The sequence below is a fragment of the Mobula hypostoma genome, chromosome X2 (assembly GCF_963921235.1).
Source record: "Mobula hypostoma chromosome X2, sMobHyp1.1, whole genome shotgun sequence".
Taxonomy (NCBI): Eukaryota; Metazoa; Chordata; class Chondrichthyes; order Myliobatiformes; family Myliobatidae; genus Mobula; species Mobula hypostoma.
The window spans coordinates 18,752,192-18,768,913 of NC_086129.1; the positions used below are offsets into that span (position 1 = coordinate 18,752,192).

The following is a 16,722-nucleotide window of genomic DNA, read 5'->3' on the forward strand; positions in this document are numbered from 1 at the left end:
GCACTTCAGAGTTTCTTAAGGAACCTCAGTGCTCTCCTCCTGCCCTTCTCAACCTCCCTCTCCTCCCCTGCAACCTCTGGCAAACAGCATGCTAATACTTTGACATAAAAACGGAGAATGTTGGAAATAGCCAGAGATCAGGCAGCATCTGTGGAGAAAGAAACAGTGTTTCAGGTAAATAACGCATCACTGGTTCTGCTGAATTGTGATGGAAGCTTATCAGCTTGAACTGCTGAGTGCATCTCTCTTCACACACGTTGCCTGTCCTGCTGAGTACTTCCAACATTTTCTGATGTTTTCCAGAATCCAGTTGAGGTTACCTCACATTTCCAGAATCCACAGCAATCTGACATTGTGAACGATAGTTTACAGACAATTTCAGGATCTTTTAATGCAACTTGAACGGTGATATCAAATTTCTAGATAATTATGCAAAGACTACTTCACTACCTTTGTGATATCTGTCAATTGTCCTTGATATAATGTTTCATATATTCAGTTTAAAAATGTTTTTATAAATCCAATATTGTCAACTGAAGCCCGGTTTCAGAGAAGCATCACTATGCTCATTACCTAGCTCCCAGGGACAGACACTCAGCTGACTCCTCCCGCTGCATCCCAAGGGCAGTGATCGACTTGGGCTCCATTTAGCCACCAACTCATTCATGGGTTGTGAGCACAACTGACAGGGCCAGTAAAACTAATTACCCTTCAGAAGGTGATAGTGAGTCAGCTTCTTCCATGGGATGGCCTGTGAACTGCTTTTGAGTGTCCCAAGGGCCCTTCGCTCATTCAGTCAAGTACTTCTTGAAATGGAGCCAGCGAAAAATATGCCCGTTAGTTTTCACCCAATAAGCACTCTCAAGGAGAATGCTACAATACTAGCCAGATAAGACATTTCAAAGAAGCTGAAAATAAATATTGCTCAATGGGATAACTCCCTGTTCTTTGGAATACTGCATGTTATCTTAAAGATACACCTGAGGGAGCAGATGGATCTACATCATTAAGACACCTCTTCGTCAGTAACGTGCCTATTTTTGTGTTCTAGTTGTGGGCATGTTATTTAGCCTCCGACGTGTTTCAAGGAGAGAGTGCAACCATCGAGCTGCAGTTGACATCAAGGATCTGAATGGCACTATATTCATTGCAAGCCTTTCCTTCACTCCCGCACCAGCAGACACAAATTTATCAAAATTATGGTTCAGTATGTACTTTCAGACATTAGTCTGGTCTTCAGTATATATCGTATCCCAAATAAGTGTCCCCTCACTTTGGCAAGCTACCTAGATTGACACGCATGCATCCTAATCCTTCCAGCTGTTGCTCCAGTTTTACCCTGTAGCACACAGGTCACACTAATAAACCCAGGGTGAAGGTGAGCCCTACCTGTGTATCCAGCCAGAGCAGCAGCAGGGATCACTGGCTTGTCCTTGTTTAAATCGGTTCGTTCTCGCACGTAGTCTTTGAATGTTCCTTTGGGCTTATGATTGGGCAGGTTGCTAGAATAATCCTCTGAGTCAAAGCTGTCATAGGACGGCACTCGTTGGAGGCTGTTGAAAGAGCTTTGGCTGCTCCAGGACTGTGCTAAACGGTCACAGCTGTCAAAGCTGTCAATGCTTTCAAAAGAATCCTGACCACCAAGCTTACCTAAAGGACCAACAAGAGGACAAAGAGCTGTCAGTTTGAATGTGAACAGGATGCAAACTTCCCTTTCCACCCCAAGACAAAAGTATTGGAGAAAAGGGAATATCTCTGTAATGAAAACAGAGAATGCTGGAAATTCTCAGCAGGTCAGGGCAGCATCTGTTGAGAGAGAAACAGAGTTAAAGTTTCAGGTCATCATGAATACTGATGAAAGGTTATCAGCCTAAAATGTATTAACTCTATTTCACAATCCTCTGATGTTGCCTAATCTGTTGATTGAAGCCAGCATTTACTTTTTATTCTATACTTTTTGCAGTTTTCCTTTACTTTCCAAGTCTCTGTATTTTTGGTTTCAAGTCAGGTATCTCAATGTCAAACGGAGTTACATCAACCGGCTGTGTTAACCTGGTTATATTGATCCTCCGGGCCTCTACCTGGTTAGGTTGGTTGCAACTTCAGGCTCCTTGCATCAGGAGGCATGTTAAGTTTATGGAAAAGCTGGCATAGAACATAGTGAATATATCATACAGTATATGAGGAGGTTAATTAAAAGAGATGAGAAGAACCGTGGGCTCTTTTCATTAAGCGAAGAAGCTCAAGTGACAATCTGTTTGAGAAACCTGAAATTATTCAGTCTTCATAAGGTAATTCAGGAAACATGGCATACACTGACCAGTAAGTGAGTGACTGGAGAAGCTAAAAGTAGCAAGTGCTGGCCTTATTCCGCAGGTCAGGGAGAGCGACAAAGTTAATGTTTCAGCCCAATATCCTCTTACTACATTAATAATGCTACCGATGGCCATTGACTGAAAACATTAAATCTGTACCTCCTCAACAGATTCTTCCTGACCTGTCGATACTTCCAGCGCTTCCTATTTTATTGCAGATTTCCAGCACTGGCAATCTTCTATCTCGTTAGCAATTGGTGGATCTCACAAATACCATTGGTATTTGCTGCAATGCCCTTCTCAAAGTTAGGGTACAAAATATTCAACTAGAAGCAATTATAAGAACAATATCCATTACAATAGCATTGAGAGAAATGATATTTTAGAATGAAAAATAAATCAAGGATAAGTTTGTGGATATGGGGTTGATCTTTACAAAGGCTGGACTTGTACGTGGTTGCACTATGAAGGTCCCTGATTCCCACTCAACCCTGTCGAAGCTTATCATACTACCCTGGTCAGCATTTAATTTCCCACAAAGGGGCACCACAGCATCAGATGCACTGTTCTCCAACTTAAGTTGGATTCTTCATTTCAACTGGAAAATGTTTATCCCACAGTTTATAAAAACAGCGGGGAGTTCTCCAAATTTCCTGCTCAAATTCCCCTGACAACAAGCATCATTTTCCTCTCATTACTATAGGATCATCAGACATCTGCTATCCTATTCATGCATGTGAAGATATGAAGTAGTTCAATATACAGTAGGTAAAATACACAGGAATTAAGGGAAAGATGCAGGAAAAGAACATAAAACTACAAGTTTGCTTTTGTTCCTTAAAAAGAAAATCACAGATAGGATAGAACATAGCTATTAAAATAAGAAAAGAACACTTGCATTAGGCAGGCCTTCTGAAAAAGTCACATTGCTGATTATTGGTTAACTATCTGCCCCATACACTTAAAAGGAGTGGGTTCTTTGGTGGCAGAAAGGAATGTGGATAGTTTAATAGCTAGTTATAATTTTTTAATTTATTTAGAGATACAGCTGGGTAACAGGTCCTTCCAGTCCAATGAACACGCACCGGCCAATTACACACGTGGCCAATTAACCTACTAATCCATACATCTTTGGAACGTGGGGGAATCCCACACAGTGATGGGGAGAACGCACGAACTCCTTACACACAGCACCGGGAATCGAACCCGGGTCACTGTCGCTGTAAAGTGTTACGCCAGCATGCACACTTGCTCTTGTGTGATTTCTTGGGTTTTGACTGTTTGGGTCAGTTGGTGTGGAACTTCACAGTTAACTCCCTTACTGACCCAGTTTTTACCTCTCCCAGGTGAGTGAACAACTGTAGTGTGGGGAAAGAAAAAAACTGAAAGCAGATGCAGGGCATACCTGAAGCATCAGCTGAACTCTCTTACCTATTACTTACAGATGTGGGATGATTCAGAGCTCTCCACTTCTAACCTACCTGCCTCCTCTTATTCCTGAACATTTTTTTCACAATTTCACCCACATATCTGGAAACCATGCACTTTAAAGCCCACCCCTCAGTTAAAATATCCCTGTTTTGGCAAAATGCAGTGCAATAAAGGTTAAGTCGTGAGGACAGGTTGCCCAGACGAATGATGAATTCCTAATGATTCAGTCGATTTAATGATAAAGTTATTTGATCAGGTGGCAAAACTTTTCCCTTTACAGGAGTGTCTAAAACCAAGGCAAAATTCTGTTCAGGCATTTGGGTGATGTTTGGTCATACTTCCTCACAACCATTCTAGCAGAACACTAACACATGTCCCGAAAAGAGGTGCTGAGATGAGGTTCAATTTGAAACACTGATTAATAGTTTTGTTTGTCAGGCATCGTGGAACCAAAGCATTGAAATAAAGATAGGATAAAAATGGTTTATGATCTAATTGCCTCGTGGAATAGGCTTGAAGGGGAGAGTGGTTTACTCCTGTTCCTATTTAATACAGTGATATATATTTATCATGACAGTAGAGCTGGGAAATTTCACCTTCTCCGCACACCTTTAAAGACATTAGAGTTCCAAAAGGCTTCCTGTAGCAGCCAGGATTAACAGAAATTCACAACTATTCACTGCTAAACAACCCTCTGTACAATCCTTAGTCTCAAAACCTCTGTTTGTGAATCTGCAGTCAGTTTCTTGTCGCACTGCCCTTGTAGCAACTTCTACATATCTGATTTGAAACAAGTGCTCTTTCTCTATAATAACTAGATATTTGGTAGTTAATTTCTGCCATCAGTTGGTGGCCAATGTTGCAACTATTTCTTAATTGCCATCTTTTCTTCAGGAAAAAAAGACATCCAGGAGGGACAAAGTTCCAATCCAGCTCAGGACAGATCCCGGAGACTGGCATCCATCTCCTAAAATGGGAATCATTCACAAAGCACAGCACTACAGAATAAGTCATTGTTCCCTTCCTCCATCTGTGCTCACCTATCAGAACTCAGTGTTTCCCAGGGGCCATCAGTCCAGATCATTTCTTTCGACAGTTAAAGAAAATTCCAGCCACAAGCCTTCATCCCACACAAACCCAGTTCCACACCCGAGAGTTATCAGTGGCATTTGTGTGCATTCCTGGTGGGTTAACGATGTGTCTGCCCTGCACCCTGAACATTCCCAACCTCGTGTTTCCATCTTCAGTCTGTCCCCTGGGTGCAACAGCCCCAAGCAAACAGACCTGTCAATTGACCGCTGAAGAAACAACCTTTCACACACCCTCCCTAATCACTAAACCTACAAAAGGAATAAGTGACAAATTAAGGATGAGGAAAGGGGATAACTTTGACAATATTGATTTTACTTTTAATTTTGTTTAGGATGCCAGTCCTGCCCACAGGCACCCTCAACAAGAGGTAGCTGCACCTCTCTTACTCTCCCTATCCAGTGTACCTCTAATCTCAGAAGGAAATGGACAGCACTCCACCCAGCCCCATCCCACGGTGCCACCCTACCTCGACTGATCCGGCCCACACACATGTTATCGGGGGACACCACCTCTTGCTTGACGTAATACTCAGACTGCAGTGCGTCCACAGGTGCATCGCGGTTGATCACAGCCTGATAATCCGCCTCGTACTTTAGTGAGAGCAGTTCTTCCGAGCTGATGGGATGCAAAGTTTGGTAGGACTCTGTAATAAATCCTGGGTCTGAATACTCCGAAGGAGGGACGCATTGGGCATGCTCGATGCCATAACCTGTGGAGAGAGAGGGTGAAATCAGAACCTCAGAAACACAGAATTGACAACTTCTGCTATGCCTAGTAGTAGTGTTAGAAGGTGATCCTTGCCTGAAGTAGTAAATAGGCCAACAGTCAATGGACTACCTGATCCTCCAACTCAAAGCACCCTTGGCTGATGCTACCTCTGGCTCCCTCCTCACACAGCCCCTATTCACAAAGTCCTGACTCAAGTGCCATGGGCAGCATAGCGGATTAGCGAAACACTTTTACAGCTCAGGGTGTTCTGCAGTTCAGAGTTCAACTCTGGTACCGTCGGTAAGGAATTTGTACGTTCTCCCCGTGCAGGTTTCCTCTGGGTGCTCTGATTTCCTCCCACAGTCTAAAGATGTACCAATTAGTAAGTTAATTGGTTATTGTGAATAGTCCTGTGATTAGGCTCAGTGGTGCGACTCATTGTCCCAGAAGGGCCTGTTCCGTGCTGCATCTCTAAATAAATAATAAATAAATAAAATGCCTTCAAATAAATTGTCCCAATTCCCATCTCCCCTAATTCATTGCCTCCCAGTTCATATCCCTCAAATCACAGCTCCCCCCAATTCACATCTCCCTGCAAAGTAACTTGAGTTCACATCATCCCTAGCCACATCATTCCTCGTCACATTCGACTTGCTTCGAACCATTCTATTTCTCACCACATCCAGCCCAACTTCCCCAATCCACATCAATCCAGTATACAGTACAACTACACTAGTTCATATCATTCTAATATTTATTTCCCCGAATTCACAACATCCCAATTGACAGCTCCCTCAATATTCACCTGCTCCCCATTTCAAACCTCCATCATTTCACACCAAAGTAATTCACAACAACCTTGGACGGGTGGCTTAGTTGGCGTTGATCATATGAGTCGAAAGGCCTGTTTCTGTGCTGTGTGACTGTGTCTCGGACCGTCACAGCTTTTCACACTGAAACCACAGGAGCAGAATTAGGCTAGTCAGCCCATCGAGCCTGCTCCGCCATTCTATCATAATGGCATGCCACTAGTGTTCAGTTCACAATTCACTCAGTAACTCAATATTCACCTCGCCGTTCAAACTATCTCCAATTCAGAGACATGAGAGACTGCAGGTGCTGGAATCTGGAGCAAAGTCAAACTGCTGGAGGAACTCAACAGGTCAAGCTGGCCCTCGACCCAAAACATCGACCCTCCGTTTACCTCCGCAGATGTTGCATGATCCACAGCAGGTTGTTTGTCACATCTGTTCCAATTCATACCACACTTTTTCACATCTCCTTCACAGCTTCCCCAGGTCACACCACCCATACTTCACACCTATTTCAATTCACACCAACCCAATTCACACCTCTCACAACTCACATTTCCCCATACCACACCACAGCTAGTTTACACCCTGGTTCACTCCCTACACGATTCCTACTTCATGACATTGTCTGAATGGTTTATATTGGCTCAACATACAGCATCCCTCATTCATGCTGTGATGTTTTGCACACTCCCTGATTCCTCCCATTCACAGTCTGCCTGATTCACAGAGTCTCTGATTCGTGCTCTGACGTTTTGACTCAGATTATCCCGGATTCTCACTGTACCCCATTCACAACATTCTGATTCAACACTTCTGCTCTTTTACACTATCTCCATCCTGCCCACAAATTTACCTGGTCCATTTCTGAGACTTCCCTCCCCTTTCTCGATCTCTCTGTTTCTATTTCCGGAGACAGTTTATTTACTGATGTCTTTTATAAACCTACTGACTCTCACAACTACCTGGACTATACCTCTTCCCATCTTGTTACTTGTGAAAATGCCATCCCCTTCTCTCAGTTCCTCTGTCTCCACTGCATCTGCTCTCAGGATGAGACTTTTCATTCCAGAATAAAGGAAATGTCCTCCTTCTTCAAAGAAAGGAGCTTCCCTTCCTCCACCATCAACGCTGCCCTCAAATGCATCTCTTCCATTTCGCACATGTCTTCCCTCACCTCATCCTCCTGCCGCCCAACCAGGGATAGGGTTCCTCTTGTCCTCACCTACCATTCCACCAACCTCCGTATCCAGCATATAATTCTCCATAACTTCCGCCATCTCCAACGGGATCCCACCACCAAGCACATCTCTCCCTCCCCTTCACTTTCTGCTTTCCACAGGGATTGCTCCCTACACGACTCCCTTCCCACTGGTCTCCCTCCTGCCATTTTTCCTTGCAAGTGGAACAAGTGCTGCACCTGCCCCTACACCTCCTCCCTCACTACCATTCAGGGCCCCAAACAGTCCTTCCAGGTGAGGTGACACTTCACCTGTGAGTCTGTTGAGGTCATATCCTGTGTCTGGTGTTCCTGGTGGGGCCTCCTGTACATCGGTGAGGCCCAACTTAGATTGGGAGACCGCTTCACCAAGCACCTATGCTCCATCCACCAGAACAAGCGGGATCTCCCAGTGGCCGCCCATTTTAATTCCACTCCCCATTCCCATTCCGATACGTCAGTCCACGGTCTCCTCTACTGCCGCAATGAGGCCACACTCAGGTTGGAGGAGCAACACTTTATATTCCACCTGGACAGCCTCCAACCTGATGGCATGAACATCAACTTCTGAAACTTTCAGTAATGCTCTCCCCCGCCCTCTCCTTCACCATTCCCCATCCCCTTTTCCCTCTTTCACTTGATCTCCTTGCCTGCCCATCACCTCCCTCTGGTGATCCTCCCCTTTCCCTTTCTTCCATGGCCTTCTGTCCTCTCCTAAGAGATTCCCCCTTCTCCAGCTCTGTATCTCTTTCACCAATCAACTTCCCAGCTCTTTACTTCACCCCCTCCCCACTCCCAGTTTCACTTATCACCTTGTGTTTCATCCTCCCGTATCCCCACCTTCCCAGATTGAGCATTGCACCGAAGCACACATCCCACCCGATTCACAACACCATCTAATTCATCTTTCCTGATTCACACACTCCTAATTTGCACAGTTCCTGACTTATGCTGTCATAATTCACACCACCCATCATTCACAATGTCCCCAGTGTCCACTGTCCTTTTTGGTGGCCTGATTCTCACAATCTCCAAGTTATTCCATTTGAATACTCCACTGGTAATCCCAGTTGTACACCATCTCAGTCCACCATATCCCAAGTCATTTCCGATTCATGCCACACTGATTCCTACTGTAGACATTTGCATTTCACAATGTCAATTTACACACTGAACTGCATCACATTGTCCCATCTTCACTGTTTCTAATTCACTCTGTGCCTTATACTATAAAGCTCACAAAGTCATACAGTCCTATTCGCAATCTGCCAGTTTACACTACCCCTGAAGGACATGAGCCCTAATTTAATTCTCTCCAATAAACACAGTCTTAGGTTTGTACAATTCCAATACGCACTGTCCCAATTTGCACCCTTTCTGATTCATACCATCCCTAATTCATAATGGCCTGAGTCACACTGATCCCAATTCACAATCTTCTGAATCTGAACTGTTCTGAGGAAGCAGCTTTGATCTGAAACATTCACTGTTTCTCCTTCCACAGATACTACCTGACCAGTGTTTTCTGCTTTATTAAAATAATTTGCTTTGCTGGCAATGACTTCCAATGCAAGGAGTAACAAGACTAGTCCTGTCCTCATGGGCAACAAAAATACTCGCCCTTCCCTACAAGAGTTTACTATCATTAACCAAGTCGGGGCCCAGGCCAGGGTCACTAACAATCGATGTGTTTGGCTGGTTTAGCCCAATAGTCACTGCAAAGTTACTGGGGGAATTTTCCCTGACACTTACAACTGGGCTGGAGTCTGATGGTTGCACCCACGTTGGAAGACAGCTGATGGCCACACCTGAGCCCAGCAGATATATCTGAAGCAGAGCCTGACGCTTACATCTAGCTTGAACTCTCAGATATGGTATGTATCCTGCAAACTAGATCTGAAGCAAAGCCCACCAGCTGCATCTGGGAAGATCCTGAGAACTACTTCTGTGTCGGTCTCCAACTGACAATGTAAAATACAGCAAGTCCGTCTCCCTTGATTATTGGAAAGACAGATGGTGGGGGAGCTGGGTGGCCTCGGCTGTAGCGAGGACGAGGCCTCAAGTCGCGGGCTTGCCTGTTGCAGTAGTCCAGGAGACACCAGAGGCAGTGTTGCATGGCGTCCATGCTGGGTTGAGGGCTGGCCCCTCCCATCAGTGCTGCCCTCCAGTGTTTGATCGCAGGATTGCGTGCATGCATACGTTCGTCTGCAAATTGCTGAGAACTGCTTGTTCTTGCCGATAACACACATGCAGTATCTATTTACAAGACATGTCACTCAAGCACTAAAGCTATTTTTTTTTTGTGTGACTGTATGTTTACTGCTATCCTATATATGCTCTATGTGCCTTGTGCTGTGTATGTGTGTGATTTATGGTACTGTGTTTTGCACCTTGGCCCCAGAGTAATGCTGTCTTGCTTGGCTGTATTCATGGGTATTCACGTATGGTTGAATGACAATTAAATGAACTTGAACAACCATATCTAGGAGAGAACCTAATATCCAAGCATGGGATAACGTACCACATTGACACGTGAATGAGAGCACGACCACCCACATCTGAACTGCAACTCGGCACACCAACTCTGGAATGTAAGCCGATACCTACATCTGTTTTGTAATCCAACACCCACCTGTGCTCCACATGTTGTGTGGAGCCAAATATCACATCAGTAAATCCAAAGCTGAGGTGGACCTTGAATCTGTGACTGTACCAAAGACCGGCATTTACTTATCCATATGGACGAGAACAGAAAATAAACCTGAGCTGCAACTGTCCAATACCCACACCCACAGATGGGCCTGAGCCCAAGACACATGTGTGACTAAGCCTATGTCTGGATCCTACGTGCCCAAGATCGAATCAGAGTCCTACCCATGTCATAAGCAGGTCTGTGTCACCAAAGTAATCCCCTCATCCCAGACTCCTATTACCTTGAACTAATGTTCGCCTGTAACTTACCCATGGGGTAGGAAGTAAAGAGGCTGTTATCATTGTAATTGGAAACCACTCCATTCACCACAAAGGGCTTTACATCTTCTTGACATTCTGGCAGAAATGAAAGTCACACATTCAGCAATCAACACTTTTGAAGGAGAAAGGTTTCATATACTTATGAAGCAGGAAAATGGTTATATACAAGGACATTATAAGCACCCAGTCTCTCAGCTTCTGAAACTCACAGTCATTACAAGATAACAATGCTCCCTCAACACTCCCATCAAACACAACCAGGACAAATGCAGCTCATTAGAGCTCCCTCTTCACTGTGCTAATAACATGATTTAGTCCAAGTGCACCTTCTTTACATGACTAATAGCACACTACTTGAACTACCCACTCTTCCTGCACATCTTTGTTTGTGAAAAGATCCCACAGCCTGATTTTCACTGCCAAGCATCCCAGTTCTGTCACACTCTGATGGAAGGTGTATTGTGGAACACAACACATCAAAATGCACCATTGCACCCATGGCCAATTTAACTGATCTATGCACATGCTCCCGTTCTGGTAGGAATGGTTGTATGAGGGAATGTGTGAGTGACTGAGTGAGAGTGAATCTGTGGGAGTAAACCCTAACAGGATAGGACTGACCCCCATAATCAAGTGGGCAATACACAAATAATTAAGCACAGGAGAACAATATTTGAAAATGAAATGCATGAAGTACACCACAAATTGTAGAGGCACCAAAATCCTCTGCACTCCAGCTGTGTACACAGCTCTTGTCTGTAATTTATCCTGACTTCTTGTGGTAAGCAGACACACCAGATGGAACCTTATAAACATAACCATGATGGGATTGTACACTCCTCGACCACACCAATACTTAATCCAATTTCACTCTGCATTGCTTAATGTTTATAAGCTAGTACTCACACAGAGTACACTGACCCACTCTCTGTGGACATACAGGGTTTCTGTAATGGGCTCCAAGTGCCTCATTTTGAAGCAGGAGGTCATATTCTGTAAGTTGTTGCATTCTTACAGGCTGAAGTGCATGATACTCTACGCTGTAGGTTGAAATCTACCAATTTCCCATTGTACCTCTTTGTGGCCCTTGCACTTTATTTGTCTACCAGTACTACACCTCTCTGCAACAGCATCGCATTACTCTGCAGTCTATTTTCTTTTCACTTCCTTGATGTATTTTAGTATGGCATAAGCTATCTGGTATGCAAAACAACTAATAAACATGTGACAATAATAAATTATAATAGCTGCTAGTCCTTACGCTAAATCAGAGAGACATATTAACCATCATAATTCACAGTGAAAAGGCTTGGCATTTACCTTTCTGAAGCTGCTCAAGATGTTCCCACAAGATGTCACCGACAAAGTCGGGAGCCAGTTCGAGAAAGCTGTCCCTGCCCAAGGCACACAGGCTGGCTCCATTCATTTGGAACTGATGGAAGTCTACATTCTTCAGGCTGAATTCGTTGACAGCCCAGACCAACCAGTGGCTCACATGCTCATCCAGCCATTGCCGAGGGTCTGCAGAATGTTACAACAAGGATTGACGCTATCTGACAGCAGCCATCATTGATCTCAGACCTTGGGCTGTATGGTCTACTATGAGAAAGTTCCATGGAAGACGGAAGAAGATTGGAAAGATTGACCTGGTTTCTTTAAAAAATAAAACATTAAATTCCCGGACAGTGCTGAAGAATGAGCTAGGAAATTGTCAAAGGGGCATTTTTGATAAAAACCACTGGGGCCCAGGTATTTCAGTGCACACTAATGAGTCAGAACATTAACTGACCACCATCTGTTTGGTTGATGGAAATATACTGCCCAGGATTGAGGTTGGGGCTGAGAAGGTCAAGGAAGAGAGAGGGAGGGCTGGTGGCCAGAGGCTGACTGGGCCATGGGTCAGTTCAGAGGTCAGATTAGGGGTTGGGGTGTTGGCAATCTGTGCCTTCATCAGGGACTGAGTGAACTGTTGGTTTTGGAGACCTGCACCAAGCCGAGGGTAAGGGATAAGAGATCATGGGGGCATGGAGGGGCCAGAGGAAAATTGTTGGATGATGGTTGGTTGAAGGGACTGACGCAATACTGTGGTGAATGGTCTGAAGGATAAAATGTCAACATGGGACATGTTCAAGGCGGTGCATGTTCAAAACCATAGTCTGAAGACCCAGTTGCTCAGGCAGTAACCAACAAATCTTCCAGGCCAACATACCTTAACATCTCCAGCAGTACACTGATTGCTCTATCAGAAGAGGCTTAAACAGATTAATTTGTATTAATTAGAGTTCAGAACAATCAGGACTGTTTTATTAAAACAGTAAGATCCCAAGCAGGTGTGACAGGGTAAATGTTAATGTATTTCATCAGGAAGAAAATCTTGGACAAGGGACATAGATTCAAGATAAGGAGCTGGTCATTTAAGACAAGTGTAGAAGTTTCTTCTCACGGAGAGAAGTGATTTTGTGGAATTTTCTGCCCTAAAGAGATGTGGAGGCTGGATCATCAGGAGTATTTGAAGGGAAGGTCATAAGTATTTGAAAGATCGGGGGGAATAGAGGACTAAGGCACAGAGTAGTTTTGGCCTAGGGTAGATCTGCCATGATCACACTGAATAATGGGGCAATCTTGAGGGGGCAAGTGACCACTCCTGCTCCTACTTATTTACCGTGTTCTTGTATTCTAAAACAAGCAGCTGGCTGAGCAATAAAGATTGGGCTGGAAATAAATCACTTAAGGTAGAATCAACTTCATTGGCCAAGGTACTGATTTTAAGAGACACAAGAGATGGCAGATACTGGAATCTGAAGCAATAAACAGTCTGCTGGAGGAACTCAGCGGGACGAGCAACATTTGTGAAGGGACAGGAACTATTGATGTTGAAACCTTGCATCAGGACATGATGCAGGTTTTTGCCTAAATGCATTGACAGTTTTATCCTTCCCCATAAGTGCTGCTGAACCCACTGACTACCTCCTGCAGTTTGTATTGAATATAGGAGTTGAAATGTTATGTTACAGCTGTACAAGTCATTGGTGAAGCTACACCCGGAGATGTCACCACACTACAGAAAGAATGTTGTTAAGCTAAAGAGGGTGCAGAAAAGATTGGAAGGAATATGATTGGGACTAGAGAGCTTAAGTTATGAGGACACATTGAATAGGCTGAGATTGTTTTCTCTGGTGCAAAAGAGGCTGTGGGCTGATCTTATGGAGAGGCATAGATAGGATAGGTAGTCATGTTTTTTTTTACCCAGGGTAGGGAAGTATAACATCAGAGAGCCTAAGTTTAAGGTGAGAGGGGATAAATCTAAAGGAAGTATGGGGGGCAAGTTTTTCCACACAGAGGATGGTGAATAATTGGAAAAAGCTGGTAGAGGACGTGGTAGAGGCAGGTGCAATTACAACATTTAGATGACATTGGGATAGGTACATGGATAAGAAAAACTTCGAGGGATACGGACCCAACATGGGAATATGAAATTAGCAGAGATCGGTATCTGGTTACACTGAATGGGTAGGGACAAAAAACTAGGTCTCATTCTATATAACTCTAGAACCCAATGAATGCACCAGTTGCCTGTTGCACCCGCAGAGAACCTTTAATTTTAAAAGATTCAGAATTCCAGAGCTACTGCATCTGAAATTATTAAAGGCAGCAGCCTAGCATCATCCCTTCAAGGCGACATGAAGCGGGCAAAACTGATCAAATTTCCATGCTTCCAAGGGCTAGTAGGCCCATTGACCTATTAAAAAAATTCCACCATCATTCCATCATTCCCTCTTCCCAACCAAACCTCCCCATTTGCCAATGTTTTCTTTTAAAAATCGGTCTTTACTCCAGATAACTGGACAACAAAGGTTTTGCTTCCTGAATACCTTTGGGTGCATCTTCTGGATTTTGAGCTGCTGATCATGAAAATCACCATGAAATCTCCCTATTACACACCATTTTTTTTAAAATCACTTATTTTTGTTATTTCAATCCATAATTCAAGTCAATTAAAATGTTGCCCACAATGGAAGATGAAATGTTTCCTATCTTGTCCAGGCTTGCCTGTGCATATTTAGGCAGGGCAGATGTTGCATTGCAGGACAGGTTTAAGAGAGGCTATAAAAGCATCACGCGCACACTGTTCTATGCATTGCGTTTACATGTATATCGGTTTGCGATCACGTTGATGCGCATGCTCTATGTGCATAGCATATTGTGCGCACTCATTTTGACAGCAAAGTGTCTCGCCAATGTTGCAACAGATAAAACACTTAGTTATATTTGTGGCAAATATGCGCTTAAATCTCCAAGACAGTGCATGACTCCTCTTATTACGAAAGCCTATGAGTTCTACTTAGGGTGTAAAATTGGCGAGCAACACAAAGCCTGGGCTCCTCGCATTTATTGCGCAACACATGCAGCCGATCTTTGAGCTTGTGTCAGAGATACTAATAAGTCAATGCTGTTCACTGTCCCAATGATATGAGCAAAAGGATCATGTGACAGATTGCTATTTCTGTCTGACCAGTATGAGTGATTTCTCTACAAAAACAATAAATCCAATGAATACCCCAATCTCCCTTCAGCCATGAGACCTGTGCCACATGATGATAGTCTTCTAGTATTGAAGCCACCAGAGACATGGAGACTAGAGGAGGCAGATGAAGATGCCTTGATGCACGAGACTGGAATGGAAAACAACACTGATATTGATACAGATTTTGAACCTTTTATGTCAGTTGAGCCTCATCTGATAGCTCAATCTAAATTAAATGACCTAGTTAGAGATTTGGGTTTGTCAAAGGCAAAAGCAGAATTACTGGGTTCAAGACTGCAAGGATGGAATCTGCTGTCACCAGGCACAAAAATTTCTGTGAAGAATTTCAATATTTGAGAAAGATGTTTTCCAGAATAACTGATGCCAAGATTAAGCAAGGCATTTTTGTTGGTCCACAAATCAAACAGATCATCAATGACAGGCAATTCAAAGAACTTCTAGCAGGACCACAGAAAATCGCATGGAAGGGATTCAAGGATATGTTTGGAAATTTTCTTGGCAACTACAGAGCACTAAACTATTTGCAGCTGTTTGACAACATGCTTCAAACATACAAAATCATGAAGTGCAACATGTCACTAAAGATTCATTTTTTGCATTGCCATTTAGACTTCTTCCCTGCAAATCTTGGCGCTGTCAGTGATGAGCACGGCTTCACCAGGGCATTGCATTCATGGAGAAACGGTATCAGGGCAACTGGAATTCATCAATGCTGGCTGATTATTGTTGGACGCTTAAGCGAGAAGCCTTGAGTACAAATGAAAATCATCAACAAAACATTTTAGCTTAGTTGAACTATTGCAAAGCATCAGCACCATTATGCAATTAAACGCATTGTATTCAAGAAAAGTTAATTTCTTGTTTCTCCAAATTCCTACGTGATACAAGTAGCCTGAAATTATATTTGTGTTCAGCTTCAAGCGGTCTACCAGAAACAAAAAAAAATCTGAGGAAGCAACACTTTTGAAAAAATTTGCTGTCCAGTTTTATTTAAAGCCAGTGTGTACTTAATACCAAAATAGACATTTAGGTAGTCTTCATTCCCACCCCCACTCTCCCATATTATTAATTCTTGATGTTAAACATAATACAATGGATAGTAACAGTACAATAAATGACCTGTCTTCATCTAAAGGGAGAAGAGAGTCCCTTCAAATCCTGGTCAGTCCAGCTTCTCACTAAAGAACACCCAATGTGATATATCAGAAGAGTTCCACAGAAGTGAATAGCAACGTTTACCTTTCGGGATTCCCAGTCTCTGCTGCACCCTGGTAAATTCACTAAATGTGGCCTTGAGGGCTTGAGACATCATCTTGTTGCTGCTGGGAGTCAGTAATGGTATATCCCCACATTCCAGATCTGAAAGGAATTGAGTAAAAAGCAATGCATTTTTTTATGTCCAATACCAGCAAACATTCTAAAGTTAGACATATAGTTTTGTATTCACAAAGAGGTTATCTAGGGTGTTTGTCTACTGTGTATGAAACATACGGAAAGCATCCAATGCCAAGCAACCACTATGAACTGAAGTTGTATCAGTGGCCATGCACCAGAAGTAATATACCCTCATTCTAGCAGCAATTCTACAAAGTTCACAGATGGAAAATTGACCATACAGACCACAAC

The 16,722-nt window shown here is 43.5% G+C and overlaps 1 protein-coding gene across 4 annotated transcripts in view; it reads right to left on the reverse strand.

The window, feature by feature from the left end:
* ets1 (v-ets avian erythroblastosis virus E26 oncogene homolog 1) overlaps positions 1 to 16,722 on the reverse strand; it is a 108,803-nt gene that overhangs the window by 24,348 nt on the left and 67,733 nt on the right. For 3 of the 4 annotated variants that reach the window (XM_063038168.1, XM_063038170.1, XM_063038169.1), the window contains 5 exons: positions 16,336 to 16,455; positions 11,871 to 12,071; positions 10,539 to 10,625; positions 5,305 to 5,547; positions 1,390 to 1,650 (listed from right to left, as the gene is read on the reverse strand). In XM_063038168.1, coding sequence (XP_062894238.1) covers positions 1,390 to 1,650; positions 5,305 to 5,547; positions 10,539 to 10,625; positions 11,871 to 12,071; positions 16,336 to 16,455 — 912 coding nt within the window. The remainder of the gene's footprint in view (positions 1 to 1,389; positions 1,651 to 5,304; positions 5,548 to 10,538; positions 10,626 to 11,870; positions 12,072 to 16,335; positions 16,456 to 16,722) is intronic. The other variant, XM_063038171.1, reaches the window with a different exon arrangement.